The sequence below is a fragment of the Haliotis rubra genome, unplaced genomic scaffold, assembly GCF_003918875.1.
Source record: "Haliotis rubra isolate DU_JTF1 unplaced genomic scaffold, ASM391887v1 Scf963, whole genome shotgun sequence".
NCBI classification, from domain to species: Eukaryota; Metazoa; Mollusca; class Gastropoda; order Lepetellida; family Haliotidae; genus Haliotis; species Haliotis rubra.
Window position 1 is genome coordinate 27,491 of NW_025767705.1, and position 13,079 is coordinate 40,569.

The window sequence follows — 13,079 nt, forward strand, 5'->3', positions numbered from 1 at the left end:
GCTCGATTTCCCATGTGGGTACAGTGAGTGAAGCCCATTTCTGGTGTACATTTTCTAAGATTGCTAAAATCGACATTAAAAAAACTTAAAGAACTCACTCAGTAGAAATTGACATGTTTGAAACAAAATAATTGATGGTAATGTTGATCCAAGTAATGATGCCAAACCAATTCAACCGATAATCATTCGCTACCGAAAAAAATATTTGAAATTACACGAAGTTACACATGGCTGTGTTCATTAAATGTTATAATTTAACGACAAATACAGAACGAATTGCTATGTGTTTATATAATCGTTCGTGGTACATGCCTACTACATATTATCTTACGGTCTGTTGTTGTTACTGCTCCCATGAGTGAATGAGGTTATCAGCATTATTCGTTCGCGTTCTTCGCATGATAACACGTTTCGTCAAGGCCAATCCCATTGGTAACAACTATGTTTAGCTCGTAACAAGTGCCACACGTGTCTGGTGTGTATATAAACAGAAGCAAGGCGTAGTCCCATTGGTCTATAAAGAAGGCGTCGTCTCTTATGCATATTCATTAGACTGAATCTGTATTTTTTTTCACGATTCCCCAACAATGTTTTACGGTAATGTCATATTCAACTTGATCAAACTATACTTTCGTATCAAAATAACCGCCCACTACAACTAGTTCTGTCTTAGTTCTCTGAAGTGAAGTTTAGAAGCAGTAGTCATTATTTCAACCCATTTTGCGGCTGACCTGATTTCGACCAATCAGCGACTGCCTTGTGATCACTGTTTATCACGCCAGAATGTTGTCATTTTGCGGTTTGTAAATAGTATACTATTATCTGAACCACTGCTTATGTCTTTTAGATTAATACCATACAAATATAGTGTTTTGTATTTTGGTGTATTTTGTTCAAATGTGTATGAATACAGATTAAAAGATTACGTTTATATTATATATGAACTCTGTAATTTATAATTTAGATAACATATAAACGACAAATATTTTGTTGATTTGGAGGTAGTTTCGGGGAAGTAGTGTCGTTTTAGCCATGGCATGATTTTCCGACTCAAAATATCAACATAGTGTAGTTCAACTTCACAGGTGACGGTACTGAACTACGTGTAATCTTAAGCAATCAAGGTAAGAATGTTTACTTTATTAATTTACAAGACTGAATTCTTGATTCTTATATCGCATAAGACGTGATGTGATGTCAATTCAGTTGTACTTTCATCATATCCTCTGTCATCAGTTCATAATCAGACATAAGACTGTCATATTTCAATGATTCTTGTTTCATATTTCAGTAATTCTTGTTTCGTATAAATAGATCTAGATGATCTCAGAAACACATATGCTATAACATTCATACTGTCAGATGACTACATTAAGACAAGATAACAGACTGAATATATCAGCATGGTTGATAGAACTGTTAGGTTCCACATGTTAGACACGACGAGAGCATATAGAGTGTTGCCAGCAGATGTTTTCAGATTTAGTGATTGAATCAGTATTCATTAGTTTTATCACTGACTCATGTGACGTATCAGGCCATATTTTTGACATGGCTTATGCAATACATGTGTCCATACTGAACATCATCAATATCAATATTATTGATACAATCTTGAATTTCTGAACAGCGACGCCAATCTTTCACCCATATTCATTACATCCTTCCATCCAGATGAGATGCTGTAAGTGTTTCGCTTTTGCTTTGATCTGCTGCGAGATGTAAAGATGGAAAAAGAATATTTTTGTGTAAACATGAACAGAGGTTTTGTTAAAACTAGTGAAGAAAGAGTAGTGCACTTTATTGTCGGATGCTCTTTTTAGTTTTTAAGATTTCAAAAAAACGCTGCAAGGAGGACCAAACTCCCCATGCCAACTTCAGTTTAAGCTTGGCAACAAGTTAAAATGTAATTAGTCACCACTCTACCATGTGACGATCATGATCATGAATAATCAGTGCTTGTTTTACCAAGTCTTTATCACCTGATTTTTTGCCTTTGTGTGCATGCATATTCTCTTTGCAAAACTGGAAACTTGACAAAAATAGTTTCTATACATTGCTTTTGATTAATTCATTAATAGAGGTAGCTGACGTATACCCTACTTCATAACTAGCCTAAAGGATTGTAAAGGGGTGCCAAACCCTTATTATCATGAAACTGAAAGGGTGTTTGATTGGCAAATGGTGTCCGCCCCAAAAGATCATGAAAATATATTTGATTGGAAAGGACTACCTCACCTTAATCATGTTAATAATGCTAAGGATTGAAGTGGCAAGCAAGAACTACGGTGGGAGCCAGAGCTAGCAGTTTGAACCAATTAGCTAATCCCAGTTATCTGCGCTCTTGGTGGTTAAAATTCTAAAAAATTGTGAATTGAGGTGATAAAAGAAATGAAACTAAGAAAGAGAACTGATTTTGGAAGCTGACACATGAGTGGCTCAGGAATCCTGTGTCCTTCATTTAGGTTCGGTGGACAATATCTACTGAGGGTTCACTTACTGAGGATTTTTTAGATGCTATTTAGAGTTATTGGCAAATGTACCTTGTAACATCACGCTATTTTATTTTATGCTTTACAGGTGTTCAGAATTGTTGATACGCCATGGCAAGTTTGAGGAACTCAGCATCTGCCTGTGCCCGTCTGCTAACTCCACCTCCTGGCCAGGTCAGTGCTGGTGGACATTGGAGAACAGCATCGCCTGATCGGTGGCTTCGAGGGACTGATGCAGTCTGTAGATGTCAGGAAATGAGCACAATGCAACAGATGTACCACAACCACACAGATAGCAAGAATGCTGATCAGAAAGATGAAAGTCACAAAAAAGAGTCCAAATCCAAGTCATATATGGATTCACTAAAAGAACAAATCAAGTACTTGGAAAAGGTTAAAGACAGTATAGCCAACAATTTGCCAAATGTAGGAGTGATTAATGCAGTTGTTCCGACCAGATTTGCAGATGAATTTCAGAAGTATGTTCCATTTTCTACCAAGTTGAGAGAAAATGTTGAGAAAGATTTACAAGAAAGTATAGAGGAACAGAAAGCTCAGTTAAAAAACTTGGAGAAACGGGTAAAAGACAAGATGATGGCACATGAAATTAAGGATCCGGTTTCAAAGGAGCAGCAATCATTTGCAAGAGCAATGCAAGATACAAATGAAAGTATAGTGAAATTTTATGACACTATTGATACGACTGACTCTCGCTCACTAAACAAACCCGGTGTGAAAGCAAAGACAATCAATGAAGATGATCTCATGACAAGTATTTTCAAAAGTGTATGGCCTATTAAAGCTGACAAAGATCCAGATGACGCATCGACTGTGGTTAAGAAGAAACCATTGGTTCAGAGAGATTTTGTGTCAAAAACTGCTATAGACAGTCGAACAAAAGCACTGGTAGAAGGAATCAAAACTGCATCTACATTACAGTCAAAGTTACGCAGGACGGAGGACTTCTGCAAACACATTCTTCAGTACCCTAACTCAAGATTTACAGCTACCAAGGTACTGACAGTTTACATTCTTTACCTTGGTCTAAACAACTACAAGGTCTAAAGACTCCTCGTATTCTTTGGATAAACTTTGGAGGACGTTAGCTGTGTTCTAAATGTATTAAGGTAGCCTAGCATTCAATCGTCCTGCCAAATACCTGGGGTTCGATTACCCACATGGGTATAATGTGTGAAGCCCATTTCTGGTGTAACTCAACGTGACATTGCTGGAATATTGCTAAAATCTAAAACTCACTCACTAAATGTATTACTGTTGCAAGCCAGTGGCAGTGTAGAAATTGTAGGTATGAATGCTATTCTCAATGTTTACTTGCGTTGTAAACTACAATGGACAGGGCTTTGAAATGTAAAATTTACCATATCCTGACCATGTAAGTTCACAGTAGGATGCAGGAAGATTCAGTGCTCTGATGATCATGCTGTCTGTGACCTTAGCTGCTAGTCCGAAGCCCAAGCCTGTAATGTGTTTTCTAGTGTAGTAAAATAAGCTAATGGCTGTAAGAGCTTAATGGTTTTAGAGAGTAGACTTAAGTCAAAATCGTTTTTGCACTGACTGATCGTTTGAAAGAAGTGTATGCCATCAGTGAGAATGTATGGCAGGGATTTACAGGATGCGAATTCCTGCGTCCTATACACATAAAAATTGACAATGGACGCAACAAAATTTATTAGCGCGTCCACTGGGACGCAGAAAAAGTCCAAATACTTTTTGTAAAAATTCCAATCAAGTAACATTAAGTTATCACTGAGTTTGCAACTAGCTGGGTTATGTATTATTTGTAATTTAATTACTGTAACAATGTGATGATCATTATACACAATACAATAACAGTATTAAGAATAATATTTAAGTGCCTGGGACCCCCATTTTGTAGTCCAGGACCCCTGAAAATTAAGAATATGAGTAAGAATATGTAGTTGTAGTAACATCAGTTATAGTATTTCACAGGTTGCGTTCATACCATGATACATTTCTTCCTTACTAGATACTAGGCCGTCTATGAGCAAAACACTTTGAAATACTTTGCATCTGTAATATATATACTTCTATTGTTTTGTATTCATACGTAACCTCAATATAAGTGTCTTATTGTGACCAGTTTATTGCATATTTACACTCAGGACACTAATGAATTCACCTGCTAGATACTGTACTTGCTTCACCATGGTAACAGGAAGGAATCAAATACTGTTGATACTTTGGATATTCAGCTACAGCTGGTGCTACTGTTTCTATGTTAAGTGGTTTGTGTTATGCATTGTAAATATCTAGTCCTGGATCCATGATGGTCCATTACTCAGTGTTTTATGCATAATTGTAAACCTAAAGTCGTTGTGGTGTTTAATCTGATTGGTTGAAAAACATCGAATTGTATTTGATTCCCTGAAATTGCAAGACTTTTCACTGCGTATTAATACATACAAATAACTGGAACGTTTTTCAGTAAGTGCAGACAGAAAAGCCTTCGTGGACCTATTGGTTTACTCTTGTGTTTACAATGTCTATATTCATCATGCGTTGGCCAATTTCCGGGTGGTTTTGAGTATTTGAAGCACAGGAATTCATTTGGAACCGACTGCCTTAGCCAACACATGATGTTTATCTCCTAATTTATTATGATAAATACGCTGTACCTATTTGTTACGTTAGCTTCAAATGACACTGTGCTAAATCACAAGTCCAGACAAACTGTTTTTTGTCATTGAAAGAAGCAGCAATGTCACCATTACTAAACTTGTCTTGCTAGGACTCGGTATGTTTTCTAGTTAAGAGGTTAAGAGTGTCATTTAATTATAGAAGAGGCCATTCGATTGGTTGACCTTTCCAAGAGAATCAGTACTTGTACATACAGTACATAAGTTGGAGAGTTGTTGTCACTTCTTAAGCTGACATGGTGATGGATATGTCCATATATATAGGCCCATGTCGGAGTGAGAACACACTGAATCAAGGATGAGCAGATATGATGATATGCAGATGCACTGATACATCTGGAGATATGTTCCAAAGCGTTTGGAGCCCGAATTAACTTCCTCGCTCTTGTGTCATGGTTTCAGGACAAAGTCGTGCCCTACCTGTTGAAGTTTCGAGGTAGCCAGGACGAAGCATTGTCAAGCCAGGCAAACCAGGCGCTGGTTCAGATTGGCTACGTAGACCCGGTGAAGGGACAGGGGATCCGGATGCTGACCATAGATGGAGGCGGAACCAGGTGGGTGAAGACTTTAATCTGCTCATTCCCAATTATCAAGTATATTGTAACTCTGTTCTATTTTGATTATAGTCTGGTGTAAATGACAGTACACTAAAAATAGGTGATGTTTAGCCTTGCCAATTTCAATTCTAACTTAGCCCTTAACACTCAAATACGAAGAGGCACTGCTGTGGTGTCATGCTTAGAACAGAAAGGAAATCAAATGTTCTATATTCATGTAACATAGTACTGCTCTTAGCTTTCATGAAATAGTTATACTCAATATCATCTACTCCATGAGTAAGGCCCAATACATTCAATCAACCTTATTGCTTTTAGCTCGTAACAGTTTTCAGATTTCATAAGGACTTCCCTTTCAATAAAATGTTCTTGAAATGGTAAATAAAAACACAATAAATATAGTTTTGTGTACTGATAATAAAGCAACAGGGTAATTTGATTGGAAAGGTATTTTTGTCATTGGTCAGAAATATTTGTTGTTGGTGAGCTTAATCATGTTAATGTCTAATGCTTAATGATGTTTGTGTGCCCTGTGACATCCATTTGGATTGACCGGGTTATTCTATTTTTACAGAAGATGTTTGGTATTGACTCTTGATTCACAAATGGTAGAAAAATGTTAACCACATAGCAACTGCGGGCAACAAAGTTTGACCCTGATCTGTATTTGGGAAGTGTAGTCATGGTCTTATCCAGCTGATTATTTTTCACACCACCTGGTTTGGCTTTGCAAAATCAGGCTGACAGGTTTCACCAAAGTTGAGACGTCCGAGACATGTTTCACTTTTGGGCTATCCTCAAACACCAACCTGAGCTGCAGAAATGTAACTAATACTGTTCCGAAGTTGCAGTAAACCCAACTCGGTCTCTCAAATGCGCATTGTTTCTACAGAGGGCTGCTTGCAATTGAATGCTTGAAGAAGCTAGAAGAAGCTTGCCAGACCGACATCCGTGACATGTTCGACTATGTCTGTGGAGTGAGCACGGGGGGGCTGGTCGCTGCCATGGTGTTCCTGTATCGTGTTCCTCTGGACGAGTGTGAACTCCTGTACAAGGACTTCAGCCGACAGATGTTCACGCGGAACCGGGTCCTGGGGACCAGCAAGCTTGTCTGGAATCATGCCTTCTATGACTCAGAGGCTTGGGAGAACATACTCAAGTAAGATATTGGTTAGCATGAAGTTAGTGTCTAGAATCATATAGAATAATCAAGATCTGGTTGGTAAAGTGGCATCAAAAGTCAAATCAGATTGTTCTGAGTATTTAAGTGTGACATAATCAAACACAACATTGTTTAATAGGGCCAAATATCATTTGATTTGTTTGTGTACTTGAGCTCAAGAACACATAAATGTTTATATTCTGACTTCGATTTGTTGGAGTTTGTGCTTCAAAGTGTTTCAGTATTGCACTTGATCATGTCAGAGGTCCAAACGTTCAGGTGTTAAAAAGAAAAGAAGGCTAGTTTTCAGCAATTTGAACATGTTTGGTAGTTTTCACAGCAATATTTCATAGTTTGAGTGGGCCCAAAACTGCAACAAATACTGATCACTGCTGATATCCTACTTCAGCTATTAATGTTGGTAGAGGCACTGATATAATCAATTATGACAATCAGGTATCTGCTTCCTTCCCTTTAGGTGAAATAAACCTTTCCTATGTATTGAACCATCACTGATTTATATAGAATCTATCGATCAGTAAGCATGAGAACTGAATTATTGATAATGTGTATTTGTTCAGCATAGGTTCAAAGTCTCAAGCTTTGTCGCTCAACTTGCACCGTAGACATGTCAGTTGTTTGGGATCTTCCTTATATGTTGCTATTCCTTGTTGGGGTGTGTTTTGTATGAATTATTTATCCTAATCTTACAGGAAGGAACTGGGAGAACAAATGATGATTGAATTTGCCAAAGACAAGCAACTACCAAAGGTGAGACTAGTTTTCCATGGTACAGAACAGATTATAATGAAAAGGAGCCCAGAACCTTTCTTCATTTTCAGAAACTGAAGTAATCTAGACTTGCCACATATTTTAGACTTGTATGGGCTTTATTCAGGGATGGCAATTTTCCGCGGATTTCCGTGGATTTTATTTCAAATTGTTCAATTGTAGAATCGTCTAAATCCATTGAGAAACCCTCAACTCAATGACTCAATATTACGTTTTCAGCTGAAAATAGATTTTCCTGTTGCCATCCCTGTTTATTGGATATATTGTTTCAGGATCTGTATGACAGACTATCATCCTAGTTGCCTCTGTGTCTAACTTGTGTCTAACTCTTGAGTATATGACAATATCTCATGCTCATGAGAGTTACCCCATGTATGACTGAAATACATTTGATTTATTTTCTCCAGTACTCAGGGATGTCCACTCTGATGAATGTGCCGAAGTTGAAGAACTTCATATTTCGGAACTACAATCTGCCACCCCAGTCCTACTCGCGATACCCCGGTGGGTGCAGGCACTCCATCTGGGAAGTGATCCGAGCCTCGTCGGCAGCGCCAGGCTACTTCGAGGATTTCAAGCTTGGGGACTATGTCCATCAGGTCAGTGAAGAATTGTACTACTGGGAGTCTAGAAATCCCCTTTGGGGAAGATTACTGTTAGTGAAATTGATCAGTTGTTGTTGAAAATGTGATAGATTTTGGTAATTAAATTGCACACTTTTAATGATGCTTGCTCGCTCACAGAATACCGAATTAATTACTCACTCACTCACTCACCAAGCCTCAAACAGAATACGTATTACTCACTCACTCACTTGCGCCAAAATATGTATCAAACACCTTGTTACATTTTCTGATGTTATCTTTCCAGGATGGTGGTCTCATGACGAACAACCCCACAGCCATTGCCATTCATGAAGGTCGACTTTTGTGGCCTAACGAGTCAATTCAGTGTGTTATTTCAATCGGCACTGGTCGATACGAGCCTGCCATGGAACTCCTTTCTTCCAAGCTTGCTCTAAAAGACAAAGTGATGAAAATAGTAGACAGTGCCACAGACACAGAAGGTAAGGACACACAGGGCTGCAGCTAGCGTTATACATTGCTGTGATAATGTTGGAATATTGCTGACTGTGGTGTTTTACAAAAAGGAAATATCACAGAAAGATACCAACCAGATATGTAATTTTTATGATAAAATTGAGAGAGTGAGGACCAAGGCATGAGGTGGTCACGTGTCGGTTTTGGCGGGAACAAGGGAGGTAACTCAGGGTGAGTGACTTTACGTTCGCTTCAAGGGAATTGAAGTGATTCAAGTTTCCACTTGACCGTTTGGAAGAGAGGAATGAGAAAGCAAATAAGCATGAGTCAGGATACGGAAAAATTATGAATGTAGCACTGTACTAATGTATTATCTTCCTCTTACAGCTGTCCACTCCATCCTCCACGATCTCCTACCTCAGAACACATACTACCGGTTCAACCCTTATCTGTCTGAGTACTTCCTGCTGGATGAGATCCGCCCAGAGAAGATCGACCAGATGATGCAGGAAACACAGCTCTACCTGCGGAAAAACGATGTCAAAATTACCAAAGCCATCAACCAACTGTCCAAAGGAAGAAGGCCACATCAGCGGGCCGCTGATTTGATTCGAAAGGCTGCTGATAGTGTGAGAGCGTGAGAATGTGAAAATGGTGAACATCTTGTAAAGCTGTGATTTCTCCAACTTTGGAACTTCTGTTGTACTGTGCTAAGAATGAAAGAAGAAGTCGAAAGAGGCAAGGATGGAAGATGTGACAGAAGATCAGTTGTGACAAACCGTTTATTTATTTCGTTATGATGCTACAGGTATTTCTTTTAGTTCATGACAATTGCATTTGTGGTAGTTGCAAGAATCAGGGTTTCATTATCTGAAGAGTGCCCAACAGTGGTGAACTAGTCATGGTGTTCGACATGCTAGGAAATAACCTTGCTGCTTTTGGTAGTGATTCCAGGTTGAAAACTTCCAACTATACTGAAAAAGAGTCAATAGTACCGGTATTTATCGTCTTTTTCTTCCAGCTCCATTCATTTTTATTTCTTGTATCACAATTTGTTCTGCTGAAGTAAGAGATTGGATAAAAATGTCAGGTAGGGTGTCTCATTGACTTAATTTGGATGTAAACATCATTTTCTATCAACAGTTCACTTTGATGGGACAGTGGAACATAGTGTGGCTACGTGCTTTCTTCACTAACAGGACCAGTGAATTGTAACTCTGATATTTTGAGGAATGGGAACATGAAAAGGGAATTCTAAGCTCGTAATGTGGCAAAACAGGCAGCCGAGGACAGAATGCATTTTACATCAGGATTCTATAGTGTTTATTATCATTTATAGAATTGTATTTCATACATTTACAAAATTATATGGAATTTTAGCTTGTCCTGTTTGCTTGTAAGGGAATGTTTACAAACAGGAATGAAATGCAGTAATCATCGTCTTTAAAAATAGGTCCAGAATAGGTAGATTTCATGTCTTGGCATACATCTCTTTACAAACACGAGCTATTTCCTGAACACACACTTTTGTCTAAAATTATGAGCTATTTCCTGAACACACACTTTTGTTTGATTTGAAATGGATTCATTGCTACACTGAAGTTTAGCTTAGAATGAAGATTTGATGTATTAGTTGGAAATATTTTGAGAAATATGTACTGCAATTTTTTTTGTAATGGATACAACAAAATCGTCATCCTTAAGTAAAGTGACTTGTTGAGTTTTTACATGCATTTATCTAGCAGACAAGTAGTACGTGGTCTATCCCAAAACAGGTTCTCCACAAACCCCTACCCTATATGTATTTTACTTTCATAGGCATTTTTTACTAGCTGATGGATGACAAAGTAACTAAACATTATGGATAACCACTTCATTCCTGATGTGTAATGATTTTGTCATCCATAATGTTTTTGGAATTCTTTGTGTATTTGATTTGCTGCATGCCCTCATCCCAGCAGTGAAGAGTGACGTTACCGGCGCACATTAACTTACTCAGGAAACTGTTGGTCAGTGTTAGATCAATGAACATGCAGATTTTTACTCTTTATACATATTTGTTTGTTGGAGTTGCATATTTAAATGACACTGCATTTATCATGGTGCTTTTTTTTAAATGTTGGAATTATGTACTCTATACACCAGTGCTTCTGTGACTAGGGTGTACTGACCGGGTGACTTTGTCCTCATCTTGATGTAGTCAAGTGGTATTTTATGTGCACTTTTTTTGTTGCGGAATATGTTGTATGTCCTCCCTTAAAGTTGAACATCATTGTTTGGTAGCCATATGCAGGTGACCTTCATGAATATGTATGAGGAAGGGTCCATATATTTGCAGGGGTGAGATTGGTTCAGTCATCTGTAACAGGTATTCATCACAACACGTCCCTTTCCGTAAATTTGTCTCATCTGTATATCCACCAGTGTTAATGTTAAAAGCATGAGAAATCAGTAATGTATGTATAATTCCAGTACTTTGGGAAAGGAATCCATCTTCAATGTTTTGTTCAGTGGTGTAGTTTATACGTAAAACAGCAAATTGACCATCACAGTTGATCCCTTCATTGTGAGTATTTAAAACTGCTTTTAGCAATATTCAGGAATATTAGGAAATATTCAGGTAAACATGGTAGAATGCTTCAGCCAGTTAACATTTTTCTTTAAGCCCCTGTACTCGAAGACAGAACCAGGTTGATGAAATGGGACAAGAGAGGGGCTGGAATGATGGAATAGTACCTGTATCTTACCGTGTGACCCACACTCCCTGCAAATACAGACTGCTTGTCAAAATGCTGGTATCTTACCTAGTCTGCAATGCACTCACCTTCCACAAATGCTGATCTTTGTGTTGACTCCTCTGCATTAATAGCTGAAGGATGAGAGCAGTGTCCAAACATTGCGAGCTTTGACTCAGCAGCTTGTCATGGTCACTGAAATAGTGCTTTGAAGTTTTTCAGCTATGCATTTTGTTCTGTTGTAGATTCTATTTTCTTTCAACAACGATTTTCCCTTGTGTTTCATAAAGTTAATTTTTTTCTTTTCGGACACTATCAGAGTATTTTTTACTGTGCCAATACTGGTTGGTTTGTTCTAATCTATTTTGTATTTTAACTTGGTTATTAGGTTTTTGTTTACTGATTGTTATTTGTGCTACTCATATTTGTTTGTTAATGGTTGGTTGTTTTATTGACGAAAGAAAAATGATGCGAAGACGTGTTTGACAGCATATCATGCCGTACTTATATGCTGTACTTATATTTAAAGCCTTGATAATGTTCAATCTGTAGAAAATTGAAGAAACAGTTCCCATTTTGTGAACACAAACATCTAGTACAACTCAAGCCACAGAACTTGGTCAACCACTCCACCATCATGGCCACAGCAACAACCACAACTATACGATAGAAACACCTCCAACTATACCACCACAGAAACTACCACTGCAACTACACAAACCACTGCAACAAGTATGACAAGATGCACCCTGACATGCAATAGCACCATCCTTCCCATACAAAAAATGCCATCCGTAACCCTTACTCTCGGATGAATACATACCTGTTATTGCAATGAAATATTAATACGCTCTTTGTCAGTACATGTGATATCCCGTTGTGTGTATGGAACAAGCTGATCTTTCTGATCCTAATGAATACCAGATCCTACCTGTATGTTGAAGTAGTTGTGATGCATCTCTTATTTAGATGCAGTCTCATATCCGTGTAAGTTTACTGTATAGAATCTCAAATGGATCCATCAGTTTATCATCCAAAAATAATGTTTCTTTATCATCCCAAACTGTGTTCCACAGGAGATATCACTTGTGTAAGATCATATGATATCTCCTAGGATATATCGTTTTGACAGTAGATTTTGTACAATGCCCTGACAATGCTATGACATCACAATGCTGACATCGCTGCACTGCAAGTCTAATGGTGGTAGCGTTGAGCGATGTACATTTTTTCATTGAAAACTAATGAAGCATGACTTTTGATAAATAGAATCTCACCCTCGTGTCTACTGATATCAATTATATCAACACTCGTTGATAAAGGTAAACTTTATATAATTGATATCAGTAGACACTTGGGTGAGATTCTCTATGTATGTAAACAGTAATAACCTGTGTCGTGTTTGTAAGTACACCTAACAGCTTCAATGGCAGATATTTGTGATGTCATTTGATTGTGACATCATAGTAACTGATGTTAGTTTCATTGAAGCAATACTACATGTGGAAGATTGTTTGGGATGATAAAAAACGATGCTGACTCAATTACATGCTCCATGTCCTCTTCAGATACAGCATCCATGGGATGGTAACTTGTATGTATGATTTGTAATAAGATTGTATC

The 13,079-nt window shown here is 37.9% G+C and overlaps 1 protein-coding gene across 1 annotated transcript; it reads left to right on the plus strand.

Annotated features, from left to right (window-relative positions):
• The first annotated feature begins 1,026 nt into the window (after positions 1 to 1,026).
• On the plus strand, positions 1,027 to 12,494 carry LOC124265144 (calcium-independent phospholipase A2-gamma-like). Its single transcript, XM_046699934.1, has 8 exons — positions 1,027 to 1,124; positions 2,581 to 3,506; positions 5,573 to 5,724; positions 6,620 to 6,886; positions 7,603 to 7,660; positions 8,089 to 8,280; positions 8,552 to 8,747; positions 9,109 to 12,494. Exons 2-8 carry the CDS (start codon positions 2,604 to 2,606, stop codon positions 9,360 to 9,362), a joined length of 2,022 nt encoding a protein of 673 aa, XP_046555890.1. The 5' UTR covers positions 1,027 to 1,124; positions 2,581 to 2,603; the 3' UTR covers positions 9,363 to 12,494.
• Positions 12,495 to 13,079: the final 585 nt, after the last annotated feature.